At 38.2% G+C, this 17,621-nt stretch overlaps 2 protein-coding genes across 5 annotated transcripts; both read right to left on the bottom strand.

Annotated features, from left to right (window-relative positions):
• Positions 1-3,655: 3,655 nt before the first annotated feature.
• On the bottom strand, positions 3,656-10,702 carry LOC307041761 (uncharacterized protein). Of its 4 annotated transcripts, XM_079685282.1 has the most exons (18): positions 9,388-10,701; positions 9,077-9,197; positions 8,622-8,696; positions 7,933-8,319; positions 7,608-7,706; positions 7,143-7,375; positions 6,833-7,011; positions 6,576-6,669; positions 6,371-6,480; positions 5,973-6,098; positions 5,706-5,820; positions 5,530-5,592; positions 5,177-5,231; positions 4,861-4,952; positions 4,504-4,621; positions 4,263-4,362; positions 4,006-4,176; positions 3,656-3,794 (listed from the first exon to the last, which is right to left on the bottom strand). In XM_079685282.1, exons 1-16 carry the CDS (start codon positions 9,484-9,486, stop codon positions 4,337-4,339), a joined length of 1,992 nt encoding a protein of 663 aa, XP_079541408.1. In that variant the 5' UTR covers positions 9,487-10,701; the 3' UTR covers positions 3,656-3,794; positions 4,006-4,176; positions 4,263-4,336. The 4 variants fall into 4 exon arrangements, with proteins under 4 accessions (XP_079541408.1, XP_079541407.1, XP_079541409.1 ...); XM_079685281.1 differs by having other exon boundaries at positions 4,006-4,362; positions 9,388-10,700; XM_079685283.1 differs by lacking the exon at positions 5,973-6,098 and having other exon boundaries at positions 4,006-4,362; positions 9,388-10,702.
• Positions 10,703-11,949: 1,247 nt separating this feature from the next.
• LOC307038855 (G2/M phase-specific E3 ubiquitin-protein ligase-like) lies at positions 11,950-15,823 on the bottom strand (the record flags this gene model as incomplete). Its single annotated transcript, XM_079680530.1, has 10 exons — positions 15,664-15,823; positions 14,757-14,836; positions 14,482-14,540; positions 14,193-14,232; positions 14,045-14,112; positions 13,866-13,955; positions 13,417-13,730; positions 13,059-13,237; positions 12,463-12,638; positions 11,950-12,172 (listed from the first exon to the last, which is right to left on the bottom strand). The coding sequence occupies exons 1-10, from the start codon at positions 15,812-15,814 to the stop codon at positions 11,950-11,952; spliced, it is 1,380 nt and encodes a 459-aa protein (XP_079536656.1). The 5' UTR covers positions 15,815-15,823.
• Positions 15,824-17,621: the final 1,798 nt, after the last annotated feature.

Raw genomic sequence — 17,621 nt, 5'->3', positions numbered from 1 at the left:
TATTTATTCGAATGTAGCACAGTCTCTATAGCGTGTCATTCCTGGATATTATGTTGAGTTTTGTAGTGTGTTTAGCTTTTACAATAGGCTACGCGCAAGCTAGCGGCCACGTTCAGCTAGCCTCCGGCTTTCCGGTCAAAGTTTGTAGCTGGATAGCATTTATAGTTTATACAGCTGGATAGCATTGATAGTTTATACAGCTAAATGACATTAGCTGTCCCCGGCACAGTTGGATAGTGGAGGTGCCTGTTAGAAAAATATGTTTAAATGCTTGTATTTGCCCATGTGTTGTAAAGACAGCTTTCAACACAGAGTTGTAATAGTGGAATCGGCGATGGAGTGGAACAAAAATGTGGACCTGGAGTTTTTCCAGAGGATTTGACCGGCCAATGGGGACATTGGGATTTTTACATTGTACAATTAAAATATATAGTAGAAGATATAAGATATATAAATTATACTAAATTATTATTGCATAATAGAGTAATGCACAGATTAATTATTATTGCACTCTCTTCATTTTGTGTATTGTTTGTATATTGTGTCTGTATTGTTTATATGCCATGTCCCTCATATTATAAGAATATGCACAGTATAAATTATACTAAATTATTATTGCATAATAGAGTAATGCAAAGATGTTACTTTTATTCTAAATAATCCTAATCATGTTTTTATTTTTCCTGTTTTACAGCTGCTTTACAACTCTATATCACCAACACACACATATCCACACACACAAACACACACACACACACATATAAAACCAACGGCACTTTTAAGAGCCACTCTCTCTCTCACTGTCTCTCTTTCTATCACTCTCTCACTTTCTCTTTCAATCACTCTCTCACCTTCTCTTTTTCAATCACTTTCTCTCACTTTCTCCTTTAATCACTCACTCTCTCACTCCTACAAATGGCTGGAGGGTCCCAAAAAAAGACCTGCCCAAGCTGTAGGCAAAGTATTTACTGTGGTAATAAAATCTGCCCAGTATGTAACCATACACAGCCCAAAAATGTGAGACTGAAAAAGAAAATAGAAAAATTCCAAAGCCAGCAGCAGCAGTGGTTGTCATCAATGACAAAAAACCAAATCAAGTTCCACGTTATTGATGACGCCGCCATTCTGGAATGTAGTTTACAGAATTATCTCATTCACCAAAAGTGTGAAAAGTAGTTTTATTACTTTGTCAGAGGATTATAAATTAACTTGTATTGCTTCACATCCACAGTATTAATTGTATCATTAAAGGTAGGGTATGTAAGTTTGAGAAACCAGCTCGAGTGCGCTAGGATTTGAAAATACACAGCCGTAAAAAATCTGCCACTTCCTTACAGAGCTCCTCCTCCAACACACGAACGCGCACATGACCAATGAGGACACGAGATAAGTTTGTGCACAGATGGAAGGCTGACAGGCACGTAGTCCGTCCAGTTATACAGCCGGGCCGGCTAAAATAATTAGTCATGCTCTTTACAGTACTACAGCTTCCAAAGATGAATTCTTTTTATGGATCTTTTGTCAAAACACTTCGGATATTCATAGCTATTGGGATGTTGGCATTCAATGGAATATAACAAAATCCAAAACTGGATCCAAAACTGGATCCAAAACTGGACCCGTCCGAGTCCAGTTTTGGATAGTCTGCCGTGGTTCCATCCCATTTCAAAGTGCTGTTTGACACTCGGCGTAACGGGCGTAACCCTCGGCACATTCCAACATCCAATCACAGCTTGAGGACTAATCACGGAGCGGAGAGAATACTTACTTCCGGGTGTAAAATTCTCTAAAGCAACTTCTATGAGCTGCTCCGACCCTCGGTCCTGACGGACTCCAAATGTCCGACATTATACAATCAAACAAATAAATAAACACAAGGATAATTGTGTCTTATTGTTGAGTAAATAACACTGTGTGGTTTAGAAAATAATACAACATTAGAAGTACGAGTTGGGAGTGAGAATGTGTTGGTATTTACCCTGCATTATGCACATGTTACTAATAAAGGATTATGTTATTGTATGGACTCTATTTACAATGTATTCACATTAATAGTTCATAATCAACGAATGACAAAATGCAGTGACAAGAAAACAACCATTGTATAGCATTTGTTTGAGTAATAAGAGGCAGTTTAATATAAAGGCAAGGCAATTTATTTTCATACACATCAGCAAGTCAAAGCGCTTTAAATAAACGGAAGTACAAAATATAAACACATTTTCACATTACTATGAACTCGGGCGAAACAAGTGCATAGTTTCATATCGTTCTCATATATAGTGTTTTATAATGTTACATTACATTACATTGCATTTAGCTGACGCTTTTATCCAAAGCGACTTACAATAAGTGCATTCGACCAGGAAGATACAAACTTGAAGAAAGCAGAATCATATAAGTACATCAGGTTTCATAGAGCCAAAACATTTAAAGTGCTACTCAACTGGCTTTAGATAAGCCAGTCCTTTGTTAGTATATAAGTGCTTTGTTATTAGTACTTTGTTAGTAGTTCTTTGTTAGTAATTATATGTTAATAATTGTATCGCTCGAAGTGGAGTCTAAAGAGATGAGTTTTCAGTCTACGCCGGAAGATGTGTAAGCTTTCTGCTGTCCTGGTTTCAATGGGGAGCTCATTCCACCATTTTGGAGCCAGGATAGCAAACCCACATGTTTTTGCTGATGGGAACTTGGGTCCCCCTCGCAGTGCGGGTGCAGCGTGCTGTTTGGCCGATGCAGAGCGGAGTGCACGTGCTGGGATGTACGGTTTAACCATGTCCTGGATGTAGGAAGGGCCAGATCCATTCACAGCATGGTACGCAAGTACCATTGTCTTGAAGTGGATTCTGGCAGTTACTGGAAGCCAGTGAAGGGAGCGGAGGAGCGGCGTGGTGTGGGAATGTTTTGGAAGGTTGAAGACCAGACGAGCCGCTCCATTCTGTCTTTATTTTCTATGTCTTTAAGTGTGTTTTAAATGTGTTTTGTCATTATTATGGCGTGCACCAGCGTGTGGACATGACACGTCGCTTGTGAAAGAGCTCTCCAGTGCCTCTGTGTTGCTTGGCAGAAACCTTTACAGGTCTTCTTCCTCAGACTCAGGGCTAGTGTAGTCATTGTCATCCGACTCCTCAATGTCCTGCTGTAATTGAAGATCATGGCATTCCAAAGCGGCTACACCGCTGTACGCATGTACAGCCTGTTTGTGTTGGCTTTTGAGGAAGTGCCACCTCCGACTGAGGACAATTTTGAGCCCATGTGCAGCATCCTCTGTCAGGTCACCGAAATCTGTAGAGGGATAATCACACAGAAAAAGGGCTCAATGTAAACAAACCATGACAGTTGCAAATCTCTTTGCATTGTACAATGCTGCATATGTAAAAACACTACAAAATAGGTAAATCCATCTTAAACTGAAGGATGTTACTATATATATATATATTGGGTGCCAAACGGGACATGTTGATTAATGTTTGATAGTGCTTAACAATTAGTCAATAGACAGAAAATAATCGATTATGATCTTGATAATGATAGTTTCAGTAATTTACTATTTCACTTCGGCCTGACACAGTGACAGATGTGTTTTACTTATGTAAGACATACAATGTGTTGAAGAAGTGATGAAAATATTCAAATGTTAAGATCTCAGACACACTGCTGGTTTTGATGCCCTCCAAAGTCTGTCCTCTGAGTGCTTCCACTTCTTGCACTTCCTTCAGAAGGAACATGATGTGCTGCGACATCTCTTTCACCAGGATGCTCTGCTCCTCCTCCAAACGTCTGACCAGCATTACCTGATCAAAGACAGACCTCTTCAACCTGAAGGTGTTGCCTTTAGGTTGAGGAAAGGAATGGAGTAGTGGACAAGGAATATTTATTAATATATTATATTATTACAGAATGATTTTCATTTCTGAGACACAAATCTTTGTAGCGATAGCATTGGTTCTTTCATATTTTGGTATAGGCTAAAAAAAGATCAAACCAAACTAGCAATTATCCTACCATTTGCATGCCTCTCCCATGGTAAGATGTAGCCCTCTGTCAGACTGCAAGCCAACTCCTCGTCGATCTGTTCTTCCTGCACTCCGGTGTTGTATTGCACAACTTTTTCGCGAAGCTTCTTCTTCAGCTCTCTCATTCTCTTCCTCTTCCTTTGCCTTGCCTGGTTGCTGTCTGCAAAGTGAAACGGAAACAAAACTGTGTCATGGTGCCAGAATGTTTTCGAAGTGTAATTTCAATAACTACGTTTGACACCAAACCATGCTGAAGATACAGATCTTGCTTCCTGCGCAAAAGAGTGACGGTGATGTTCTCAATATCCCCCCTCAGTCCTTCAGTACACCCTGGGGCGTAGAATCTCTAAATAGTTGCAAAAAAACAATTGGAGAAGAGATACAATCAGTGACAGTCTCAGTTTCAACATATGGCCAACTTATATTGTGTTTCTAAACTTACAGTAATGAACAGATGTATATATGGAAAACCTGTGGTATGTCTTACCTGTGACCGCCCATTGCCTGACATCATACACCCACTGCTGTATGGTCTCCTGATCAAGGTTGTGCTCCTCTTTGAAGTCGCTGAAGCTGGCAGCTTCCATCTTTGCCCTCTCTGTGATCTTTACCAAAAAAAGAAAATGTCAGCGAAAAGCGCCATGCAACACCATATTGCAAAGAACACCAGTTTTCAGTACAAGACCTTCAGAAGAACAGTTGAAACATTCCATGACACCATCTGACTTGCAAGAGGAAGTGTGGATAAGGGAGAACATAATGTATATAGCTATGAGGTTACATTGCAGACATCCTTCATAAATAGGTAATGTCAGATGAGAAGACAATTGTAATTTGCCCTTACTTTGACATATCTGTGGGCTAAAACTTGATGAAGGTTGTCCCTCTTCCTTCTGTTCCAACCCATGGCCTGTTGAGTAAGCATGTTCACTCTTCCTAAAAAAGACAAAAAATATATCCACAAACAAAAAAGTAAGTATTCACATCAAAAAGGCAATACTGAGTGAAAACCTGATAGACATGACTAAACCCAATCGTTGAAAGGTTGTTGAACTGGTCATTACAGTAAAGTAATACACCAATAATGTTTTTAAGGAGGGAACTCTCTGTAAAATACTTATCAGGGCTGCCTTATCACAGTGTGTAGTGTTAATACCAACCTGCTTTTGTAATGTATTTTGTGACCAGAGCTGCCCTGGAGAGAAAGCTGTTCACCTATAATGAATGTTACAATTAATGTTCGGTCACCATCACATAACAATATTACCTACACATCATAGATCTTGAACTGGATGGTTTAAGAGAAAACTTGTGTACTGACTTCCTACAATATGCATGCATTTAGTGTTGCTGAACATATGAACTGCCTATCTTTCATTTGAACTCAGACATAAAGAATATGCTTGAAACTAATCAACAGGCTTGTCACTGAGATGACACATACATATTTGTACTGCTTTCTATTAAGACTTCTTGTATCCATACAGTTACAATAATGCCATTAATAACATACCTGCTCTACTTCCTCTCCCAATGTGTTTCCTGCTCCGTCCTGACTTCTGCCACCCCATCTCACCTGCAACACAGCGCAAGTAGTGTTATGTAGCATTTCTTTAGAAGTGTTTGATATCCAATAAGGCATGCCATGCACAACATTTAAAAATCCTTTGCATTAAAGATGTTATGTACCTCGCATTTTGCTGTATGGGCTTTAGCATGCATCACGCTAAGAAATGGCCTCATTTCGGTCAACGGCAGAAGCTCTGGTAATCCCCCGGCTATTTTGTTAAGGTATAGCCAGTACCTAAGAAGCAGGAGCAGCATTTTGTGATTGAGTGTTCCAAAGATAAACTTTTAATTGACATGACAACAATATCAATAACATCTAAAATGACTGCTCAGGCATAGGCCATTTTAAACATTGTTGTGGATGTGCAATATGACAGTGAGGATTACCTGCATGTTACATCCATACAGAAGAAGTCAACATTTGCCTTCTTGGACATCTCTTTTTTGTGAAACATTGGGTAAGCGTATATTTCTCCACGGAAGTGGTTCAGTCCTCGTAAGAGAAACCCATGTCTGATTAATCATAAGAAAATCTAGTTGTTAATAATAAACTGACACAGCAAGGCCTGACTTAAGCACTCATCTCTGTCATCTAGGTGGCTATAACAACAAATATCACTTGGATACTACAAATGATGGATAAATTCCGCTTCACCATCAAAAGTGTTTAATGCTTCCAATTCTTACAAAGACTTAGACTTGGATTGCTATTAAAACTGAAATAATGAGACCAGACTCAAGAACCAAACACATATACACACACAGACACACTTACAAATACATACCTGCAAACTGCCACTTGAATGCCCTCCTCGTCTAACTGGGCACCAGACTTTTTTGACATCTCTCTGCCAGCGGTGAATTTGGCAGTCCCACAGACAGCACTATCCTTTCCCTATAAAGTCAGTTTATTACACACAAGTTTTGACATATACAAAAAAGAACACCCCAGGTGTAACTACAACTATCATAATAAGAAAAAAAAAGTACACTTTTCATTTTGCCTCTGACAAAGCCAACAAATGTTGCGACTTCCTCGTCCTTGGCCAGGAACAAGCCCTCATGGATTGGCGGCTCCTCAGTCCTGTCCATGATAAGTTAACATACAAGTCAATAATAAAAATCACAAAGCACTACATTACTATGATTTGTTTTAATGTCTGTTATGGCTACTCAAACACAACCCCAAGGGCTACTATTTGTATTAGCGGTGTGTCCTTTATCATTTTCATTAATACCATACATACCCTTTTGACTTGGAAAAGCAGTAATGCTTGCAGTTTCCATCACAGCAGACAGCCAACATGTCTGGAGAACATGCTGGACAAACAAAGTGATGGACCTGGCACATATCCTCTTGTTTGTACTGACAGAAGCAAAACTCGAAGAAGCTTCGCTGAAATGTATCAGCACAGATGCTACCTGTCTGTATATTGATTTTAAAAAAGTGGATTAGTAATTATTTTGAAAGCAATGCCAACAATTAATGATATGGTACAGTATACAGTAATATGATATTGTTTTTTGTATGTTTCCGTGTGATTCAGGCAGATTTACCCGTCCAGCTTGAAGAGATCTGTGCTCCAACATTTTCAGAAATGCCTGCCTGGACATGGCTGGTGCTGTCACCTTCATGTGCTCGAATGAGGTGAACACATCATATTTGTAAAGCGTCTGGCAGCTGGTGCTAGCTGGCCAATACCGATACAAAAGCAGGTCTTTAACCTCAGGAGTCCATTCTGCAGAGCAGGATGGACAGGATTTCCGAGGCAAGCAGACATTGTATCGTCCTGTGAACAAATGGACAAAGTAAAGATATTTCGGGAATAAAACTGTGAGTTTGCCTTAAAATATTGTATTTAATACATAGATGTGCATATATGATGTATTAGCTATTTGACTTGGCATTTGGATGTTGTCTGAAAATGACCAGGTGATAAAAATCTTTGCGTTGCACAAAGTGGTAAAACTCTGCTGTACAATACTACTTGTACAAAAAGAAGGGCTTTCAGAACAACTTACCGTTGATGGTGAACACAGAAATATGCTTCCAAGGAGTAACTGTGACGTCATCAGAGCATTCACAGATTGACCTTTGAGTAGGAACAGGCAGTTGACATACTGCAATATAGAAAATAAGTTAGGAAGGTTGTATTTACAGTTTTTCCTTAATTCTCCAGATTATCAAGATATTCAATAAAATGTTGCATCATTTCCACATATCTTGCAGCCCTAATAAAAAACAATCATACTTTTTTCAATCAGCTATGTACACTTCCCATTCACACTTAATTTTGGGAACTACACTATAATGGGACATTGTAATGTAATGTTAATCTTTACATACTTTGTTCACAAAACTGAGGCTGGCCATTTTCATCCACCACAGCAGTTGTAGGGGGAATGGGCTCCAGAAATCCATTGAACACAGCTTCTCTGTCATGGAAGATATTCCTCTTGTGGGCCTCCATGTCACAGGTTGCACAGAGGAACTCCATGTCCAGTGGAACACAGTCCAGGCACCTAATAGCCGCTTCTTCTGCACAGCATCTGTGGCACTTCTGAATGGCTATTCTCTCAGCTGAGAGTTTTGCATTAAAAAGCATTGGCCTAGCAGTTTTCATTCTCACATCTGTGAGAAGCTGCCTTTGTGCCCAGGCAGAAACCGTTCCGTCTGTTGCCCCCAGAACCTGGACTGCAGTTAGGGTGTCCCTTAACTCTTGGAGATGTGTTTCTAAAAAATAAAACAGCTTTTAAGCCGCCACCCTAAAACTGGTATGATGGATATTAAGGTAATATACTGAAACACTTTTGAGTTGGAAAAATATATGCGGACTAATAATAGCAACATGCTATGAATCATCATATGCATCCAAAGCATTATTAGCAAGTGATACTTATACCAAATATGCATTCACTTGTCATGAAACAGTCAACACTCAATACTTTATTATGATTAACTAGATGAGTATAAAAATGCAAAAATTGGGAAAAACTGTAGTGCCAGTCAACTGCTGTTATAATCGATATACTCACCAAGACTACCAAACTCTTGATGTTCTAGCTGAAGGCCTTCCTCATGCACAGGATCGTCTCTTCTGGCTTGTGAAGCTGCAGAGACAGTCATTTTTGCTTAACCCTTAAATCAATCTAAAATTACACCAATTCATTGTAATATGAAAATGCTCTGTAAGGACTGCAGGTAATGAAACTAAGAACATATTACCACAGCATCACGATGACAATTTACATTTGCCATACTTTTATCCAAATCGAGGTACACATTTAAAAAAATACAACACAAGCAAGAATTATCAGTCACGGGCTCTTAAAATATCTTGATTTAATTTGAAAATGTTTTAAACATTGCAACAGATTTGTCAAGAGGTATCTTTACATTACATAATTTCATACTGTGTACACCAAAATAACTTTGTTATGAATTATCTTTATTCTTAGACTTAGAAATCATGATATAGTAAAGAACAAACCTGATGCGGAGCGTTTTGTTTCCCGTTGTCTCTCACGTCTGCGTGTGACCACTGGATTAGAAAGGGGTCTCTTCCTGCTTTTTCTTTTCTTTTTCGGAGGGATGGCAGGGGTTTCAGTGGCCTATATTTTTTCAGAGGTTGAGATCAACAACAAAGTTGTAATACAACATAAGACAGCAGCTCTTATATTTGAGCAATTATTTAACGGTTGCATAAAAAGGTCTAACGGACCCTTTACATTACATCAATAAAAAGCAATAGCAATGATTATATTACAGACTTGGGTATTTGCTTATCATGAAAAGCCTCACCCTGGCCTCACGGACAAGAGCCTCGCTAATCAATGCAGCCATGTGCATCGTGGCCTCATTGGGATCCTCAAAGACCCTCACTTCAGGGTTGAGGGACATGGCATACAAAGAGAGAGTGAGTGATTAAAAGAGAAAGTGAGAGATCTATTGAAAAAGAGAAGGTGAGAGAGTGATTGAAAGAGAAAGTGAGAGAGTGATAGAAAGAGAGACAGAGACAGTGAGAGAGAGAGAGTGGCTCTTAAAAGTGCCGTTGGTTTTATATGTGTGTGTGTGTGTGTGTGTGGATATGTGTGTGTTGGTGATATCGAGTTGTAAAGAAGCTGTAAAACAGGAAAAATAAAAACATGATTAGGATTATTTAGAATAACAGTAACATCTGTGCATTAGGCTATTAGGCAATAATAATTTAGTACAATTTATACTGTGCATATTGTTATATTATGGGGGACATGGCATACAAACAATACAGACACAATATACAAACAATACACAAAATGAAGAGAGTGCAATAATAATTAATCTGTGCATTACTCTATTATGCAATAATAATTTATTATAATTTATATATCTTATATCTTCTACTATATATTTTAATTCTACAATGTAACAATCCCAATGTCCTGGCCAGTCAAATCCTCTGGAAAAACAACAGGTCCACATTTTTGTTCCACTCCATCGCCGATTCCACTATTACAACTCTGTGTTGAACACTGTCTTTACAACACATGGGCAAATACAAGCATTTAAACATATTTTTCTAGCAGGCACCTCCACTATCCAACTGTGCCGGGGACAGCTAATGTTATTTAGCTGTTTAAACTATAAATGCTATCCAGCTACAAACTTTGACCGGAAAGCCGGAGGCTAGCTGAACGTGGCCGCTAGCTTGCGCGTACCCTATTGTAAAAGCTAAACACACTACAAAACTCAACATAATATCCAGGAATGAAACGCTATAGAGACTGTGCTACAGTGGAATAAATAAAAGCAATATAATTTCGTGTTTTAAAGAAATAAACTCCCCTTGATTTTAGATACTTAGTGTAGTCCGTTGTGAGATGAAATGAATGAAAGTGATGTGATCGTGGGCAACGTCACGTGGCTACGTCACTGCCGTCAAGCGCGACATAACGTTGCCGTGGTAACGACGGCATCTTCTTCTGGTTTATCGTTGTTATAAAAAAAATGATTATTATTACTATTAATGAATAAATATGAATGTAATTGTCTTTTAAATAACGTAAACTAAAGGGAACAATCTATTTGACACAGGTGAAGCTCTGGCCTTCCTTAAAAAATAACAAATTTAATAAAAATGCACCGTTTTTTGAGAACAAACATTGGTAAATAATGCACCATAATACATTCTGACGAAAAATACAAATTATTATGAATACAAATAAAATAAAAGAAGCCTCCCGTGAGTTACTACAAGCTATAAAGTAGATTTTAAAAACGTTTTATAGAATAAAAAGCTCACTGCAGGACGTTGTAGAAATGCGTGTGTGCACCACGACAAAGGAGCCCCATTCACTTTACATTGGGGTTGTTTGCGTGGTGCCGACACGCAAATATAAAAGATTCCGTGACTCCACCACGCAATGCGGTGTTAAGCAGTCGTGGAGGAGTCACGCATTCTGGTGAGATCAGGTTGAACCATAATCACGGATTGTCGCGTACATTTGGTAACGTAAGATGTTGAGTGTGCGACACACTTTGACCTTTTTGAGTCATTAATCCTCATAGTGAAATTTGCTATGTTTAATTTGGATGCACTCAAGTTAACACAAGTAAGTGCTTGAATTGAGACACAGTTAAATCATTATAGTTGTCTCTACTCTGACTTTAGCTGTCTCGTGGATGTTTTGCCACTGACTAGTCTCGGGCCTCACAAGTGTTTTGACATGTCATGTTACATTTTCTGCGTAATTGTGTGCAGAAAGAACATTTCTGTATAAGTCTTATTTCAACCATGTGGACTCACTGGAAACCTGAGAATGAATGACTGATTTACAACAAAGAAGCTATGGGTGGCAATGTGAAATATGTATAGCAAAGTTCAGAGTATTTATAAAAATTGTATAGGTATAGAACAATACTTTGATTTTGTCCCAAACTAAATGGACAACATGAGCTGTGAGAAGAAAAAAAAACACTTTCACATCTAACAACAACTATATGAACAACCTTTATAGAGTGTTTACTCTATGAACAACCTTCATAGAGTCTGTACTCTATGGGTCATCCAGTCACATGACTTAAAAACAGCCAAATCCTGGAGAATTTTGCATTCCAAAGTCCATTTGGGACTTAAACACATTGTATGCGTCAAGGAGTGGTAGTTTTAATGTGTTGGAACATGTGTTTGCCATTGGGAATGGAGAGTCATCAACGAACTCTATTCCTGGCGATGGTTCAAATCCAGATGGGGGAAGTGAAGTCAGCCCAGTCGCAAACATCAAAACATCTTCCAAAGACACAGCAGTCTGGCTTTCTGCAAAGAAAACATGTTCAGATACATTTTGGCAATGTGTTTCCGGAAATAGTTATAAAAACAGCGATTTACAAACCTTCACAATCGAGGAGATAGTCTGCCCAGTAGCCCAAAGTTTGACTTTCCCTAAGCCTCCTGTTACTCCCTGGTGGACTGAGGTCAGGCTTGAAGAGTCGCTCAAGTTCCAGAGCAGTAAGTCGCTTTTCAGAGTGACACAGGACCGGGGCCAGCAGAGTAGGGTGCTGCTGTAGTGCGTTTAAAAACTGAAGGGCTGAAAGACCCTCCTTGAATCTGAAGAGTGAACAAAAAAAATGTTTCATCACAAAGTCACATTTAAATAACCTAATACCTAAAACAAGGGGGGGGGTGGCATGAGCACTTAAAGATTGGCACAAGACAGGCAGGGAAAGGAGAAACGGACGTCCCATATCAGTTATACTACACAGGCACACATTTTGACACTGACTAATTGCTAACAGATAAACATAGAATAAACCAAAGAGGGGGACCATGAGGCATTTTAAACAAAAGATTCTTACATACATTTAAAAAAAATCACATGAATACAAATATGATCTTACCTCTCAATTACCGAGGAGTTTCGGCCAATAATGTACCACTGGAGCAGGTAGTCTGACACAATATCATTCTTTCCTTCAACAGAAGCCACATGTCTCAGACAACCTGCTGTCTGTAACATTGTGCTGTGTCTCATGGTCATTTCTCGCAAGGCATCCACTGAGGCAGCATTCTCAATCTGAAAATTATAAAATGGACATAAACAATCCAGTCAATAACTGCATGTACTGTATATTCTTGCCATTTTTGTTCCATTGCAAGATTTATATATTACTATTACTACTATCCTTGTGCAATATATACCTGGCTGCTAAATCCTCTATTACAGGATGTGTTTTTTGTAAATTGTGTTTGTGTATCTTTACTAGTTTTTTATCATTCTTCTTAGGTAACATTAAGCTGTCTTTGGCTCTATTCTGCTCCAACAATGTAAATGTCCCCTCTGTGGGACTAATAAGGGTATTCTGATTCTGATCACAAAACAAAAAATGAAGCCAATTCGGTGTATGTGATAAAGGTAAAGTAAAGATGTCTCAAAACACTGCAGGAACTACATAATAATCCACCCTACCACACTGTTGCTGTATGCAATTCTCACCTCTTGTAAAGCTTTCCCTACTTCTTCATCAGTTATTAAATCAACTGTTGCTTTGAATGAAGGCTGGCCTGCAAGATAATGTACAAGATCTTCTGACAGGAAATGTGGCCCTGGACCTCCATGCACAACTGACACTGCAATCATCTTTCCTGCCAAGTAGTATTCATCCTCCCTAACAGCTGTGAATAAATGTATTCATATTGCAAAATTAAAACATTATTTAGTATATACTTTAATGTACTGTAATGAAACTCAACGTTTTGGAAAAATTGTTCAAGCAACAAATCATATGTCATGTGATATATATGGTTAATGATCATTAACAATTGTATTAGTACATTTCTAACCGTATGCATACCATTTGCATTGTAGACCAAGAAGCGGCGTCCGTCTGGCCCATCAAAAATGGGCCGGTCTTTCAGATTCTTCATCAGTAGAGATAACAACTCTCTCCTGGGACCACCTGAGTCAATTCCTTCTTCGAAAACACCAGCATTATCAGTGAATTTTACCAGCATGTCACAGTTTTCTGAATACGATGTACGCTTGAAACCTCTGACTGCTCCATCCCAAACATTAGCCCTTGAAATGTGGAACCGGCTGACTCTTCCATGATCAATAGGCTGTGAGAGGTTAGCAATAATGGCAGGTAATGTAATGTTCATCTCCTCCCTGTAAAGGAAAAAAAGTGACCTTATTAGTGGATATTCCAGAGAGTGCACAAACAGTTAAAAAAAAAAAATGTTGTACCAGAAATATTGTACAGAGAAAAAAAATGTAATGCCACTGTAATAGCTGTCCGTTTACATTTCAGTGTCCAATAAACTCGTCATGTTGACTGCAACCAGCTCTTCGTCCTCTTCTTCAACACATGGTGCATACAGGTCTGTGTATGTACTGTTAGGAAGTGATCATTCCCATGTTAAAACATCTTACAAACAAAAATGTCTTTCTCGTGTAAGTGAGTTACAAACATTTGTACTTACCTGTAGCAAGTAGTCTTGTCTGTATTTGTTTTGGGTGGACCCATATCCTCAGTATCAGATATTACTATCTGAAATACAAATACAAATGTCTGTAACAAAACAACACTGAACATTAGAAACATCAGGCTTCCACAATCTGCCTCAATACCTGTCCAGGCTGAGTTGTGGATGAATGTCCAAGTGCCTTCCTGAAACATGATAAAATTGATAAAATTATTAACCTCATGATACAGGGTATAGTTGAGTTTTAAGTAACATTTAGAGGTAGGAGGAACCATAAGATTTATAAATAACAGATTATTTTTGTTTGAAATTAGATTAAACATGACATGTATGGTATTTTTGTATCCATGTTCACCAGAGAAAATGCTGTGGCCTATTCTTATCATCCACTTAAAGATAAATTACTTATTTTGTAAAGATAAGTACAAACTTACCCTTCATTTTCCGGTTTGTGTTTTGGAGTACTTTTGTTTCGTGGTTCAAATTCAAATACCTGAGAGTAAAAGTGTACAATTATCAACAGCTTCCATTATTGTTCCCTTAACACATATGTCTATCAACAGTGAAACGTTGTGAGTGTTTCTGATAGTAATTGTAACTGCCAAGTTGGTTCTTCTAAAATATTTACCAGAATATAGATTTCCTGCTTAAAATCAAATGTATATGAAAAATAAATAAATGAACATTAAAATAAAAATCATTTACGCACCACAGTGTCAGCCTGATTGAATTCAGCTGTGGTCCTAGATGTGATGACAATATCCGAATCAGAGTCTGAGGTATCATCCCCTGTAGTAAAAGCAAAACGTTCAACACATTATTTTGTATGCTGCAGTAAAGGATGTTAACATGTAAACAATTAAAATATTGAATAATAACATCCACAAACCTCCTCTAAAATGTTTCTCAAGGCAAATGAAAAGGGTGATCCTGGCATATGCCTTTCCTAAGTCCTTTTTATATTCTGCCAATGTGAATGGCTTTTCTGAACCAGGCACATTGACAACCTCTGAGCAGTCTGGATACAAAAGGACGTACGGTCCTTCATCCATGTCCTTGTTAAAAGCTTTCATTTTCTGGACAGCTCGTTCCAGTATAGCAGGTGCTGCTACCTCCGGGTCTGTAAACAGACTCTCCGAGGCTTTAAATCAACTCCTTGTGGCGACATCATTCCTATGTTTATCTAGTAAAATAGCAGAGATATAAGTAATGACACACACAGAGACACTGAGATTTCTATGAAACGGTTAATGCAGCTTACCTGGACTCGTCTCTTTTCTTGTTTAAGTCTTCCTTTCCCACAGTTAAATGATTGTTTCTCTTTTGACTTTGAGTTTCTGTACTCCATGAAAAGTTTATAGGATCGGCCTGGTTGTTCTGCTGGTATGAATAGTTCCAATAAAAATATAAAAATTAGCAGCTCCAACAATCAGCAAAAGCAAGTGTGCATTAAGGTTTACGGAAAACCTAAAAAAAAAAACTAACATATTAGCTCAATGCGTTGCTATTCCGTTAAGAAATGGATTGGTATTTGACTGATATGAAACTGTGATTGAACTTTTATTTACTGCATGTCTTACATTAGCATCACAAAGCTAGCGCAATACTACACTTACTTTGTTTCGCATTTTCCGGCTGTTTCGATGTCCCCTGTGCGCTTGGTACACCCGTCTGGTCCGTGTCCTTTAAACACTCCAGAGATCCTCCACACGAAAGGCAAAACCGTGTCACTTGTTCCAGGTTGTTTCCACAAAACGGACAAAACATGTTTACCGAACGTAACACCATAGACTGTATATGAAACAAATTTAAATTTGAGCCAATCACGTCACGTCCTATGGTCACGTCACGTCACGTCACTTCCGGTTTGATTCTGGTTTGTAAATGTGTTTCGGGAAATGTTAATGTGTTTCGGGAAATGTTAAAGTGTTTCGGGAAATGCTAAAGTGTTTTGCATTTTGTTAGTTTGTTTTTGTTAATGTTAAATTGTTTTATCCTTGGTAAAAGTGTTTTTGCTAATGTAATTTTGTTTTATAAAATGTAAATTTGTCTCAAGCTTTGTTAAAGTGTTTCACACTTTGTAATTGTCCATTGCACTTCCCAGCCACCGTAGGTGTAATTTTTGAATAATTGTTTCGAATCAGATATAAATTCATGGTAAAGGTCATGGTTACACTAGTATGTGTTTTACCTCTGACTTTAAGTGTTTTGTCGCTAACCTCTAATGTAATCTTGGTCTGGATTTGTGTTGTCCTTCCAAAACTCTACGACTCCGAAAGGGCGCTTGACATGAGCCAGTTTTGTCTTAACACTTTCCTCCTTTCTCCTGTTAGTGTGTCAATTTTAAAAAGGCGGGATTGGAAAGAAGGAAAAAAAAAACTAGAACACGTATTAGAATTGGAGGAAAGACTTATTCATATGCATATGCTATTATACAGCTGGAACTAAATCCCAGAGGCAAAACAATGAATATATTTTCTTATTTTTCATTTTAGAGCAGAGCTTTGATAATTCAGCAGCAATTAACTCTGTTGGAGAATAGGAGATGTCTGTTTTAGCTCCGGGAGGAAAAACATCATCCGGACGGCTATGGACTCCTGAGACGGTAGAAAGCGAGCACCTGCAGATACTGCAGGGCAAAATGTTGTTCATAAACAAGCAAACAGCATAATCAGGCCAGCTCCCAGGCTCCGCACACTGCAAAAGTGTTGCAGTGTTTTTGGAAAGAGTAAAATATTACTCGTAATGTCTTTCCTGGAAGCAAGTGATTGTGTTTGGATGTGTGCCCTGAAAAACCGGATTTGCATACAAATGTAGGAGTCAAACACCAGGTAAAGTATTACAATCTCAAATCCTAAATTCCTTTATATTTAAGAGGAAATGCAGCAGAATGACGTATTTTAAGACAGCCTTCAGTCTCTTTTGCCCTTTTTTAATATAGTTCCAATTAGCGATTAACTTTAATTGAAACTACCTGTAATGTTGATACAAGTAACAAAGCCCAAGCATTACAGTACATTACATCTTCAGTGGGTACTAAATATTGTTTTACGTTGAATACAAGCCTAATGTTCATGCTTTTTAGCTCTGCTTGTGGTTTCCACCAACTACTGAGAAAACGATGTTTCTTAAAGGTCATATATTATGCAAAATGCAATTTTTTATGTCTTTTATACATAAATATGTGTCCCGGTGTGTGAGAAGACTCACAAAGAGTCAAATACAACCCTCTCTTTTCCTCCTTAACCACAAATTATAAAAATGGGGGTAGAAATACCTAATTTTCGTCATGGTCTACAGTGAAAATCTCCATAATTTGGGGTTGTTTGTCTTTGGGTCACAGCCTAAAAAACTAACAACCCATCAGATATTTGTCTATTTTCTAACATTTAATAAAATTTTGAGAAGCTAGTTAGTCCTCTCACTGTTTATGTGTATGGCTCATTAAACTAAAGTGGAACGTTTAATCTGTGAATGAGAGATAGACAAATAATCCTGTACTAAATTTAGAGAGGATATTCGGTGATTGAGGAATGTTTGGACCAAAAAACGTTTGGACCAAAAAACTAAACAG

This window comes from Notothenia rossii, assembly GCF_949606895.1.
Source record: "Notothenia rossii genome assembly, chromosome: 5".
In the NCBI taxonomy this organism is placed as follows: Eukaryota; Metazoa; Chordata; class Actinopteri; order Perciformes; family Nototheniidae; genus Notothenia; species Notothenia rossii.
Note: the sequence above shows the minus strand (reverse complement) of the source record. Positions and strands in the feature narration are given on the sequence as shown.

What these genes read in the sequence shown, in the direction of transcription:
- LOC307041761 (XM_079685282.1), bottom strand. Translation starts at nt 9,486, where the DNA reads ATGTCCCTCAACCCTGAAGTGAGGGTCTTTGAGGATCCCAATGAGGCC. An exon ending in TCAAGAGTTTGGTAGTCTTG is followed by an intron (nt 8,320 to 8,621) that starts GTGAGTATATCG and finishes TTTATTTTTTAG; the next exon opens with AAACACATCTCCAAGAGTTA. An exon ending in AAAATACATTACAAAAGCAG is followed by an intron (nt 4,953 to 5,176) that starts GTTGGTATTAAC and finishes TGTCTTTTTTAG; the next exon opens with GAAGAGTGAACATGCTTACT.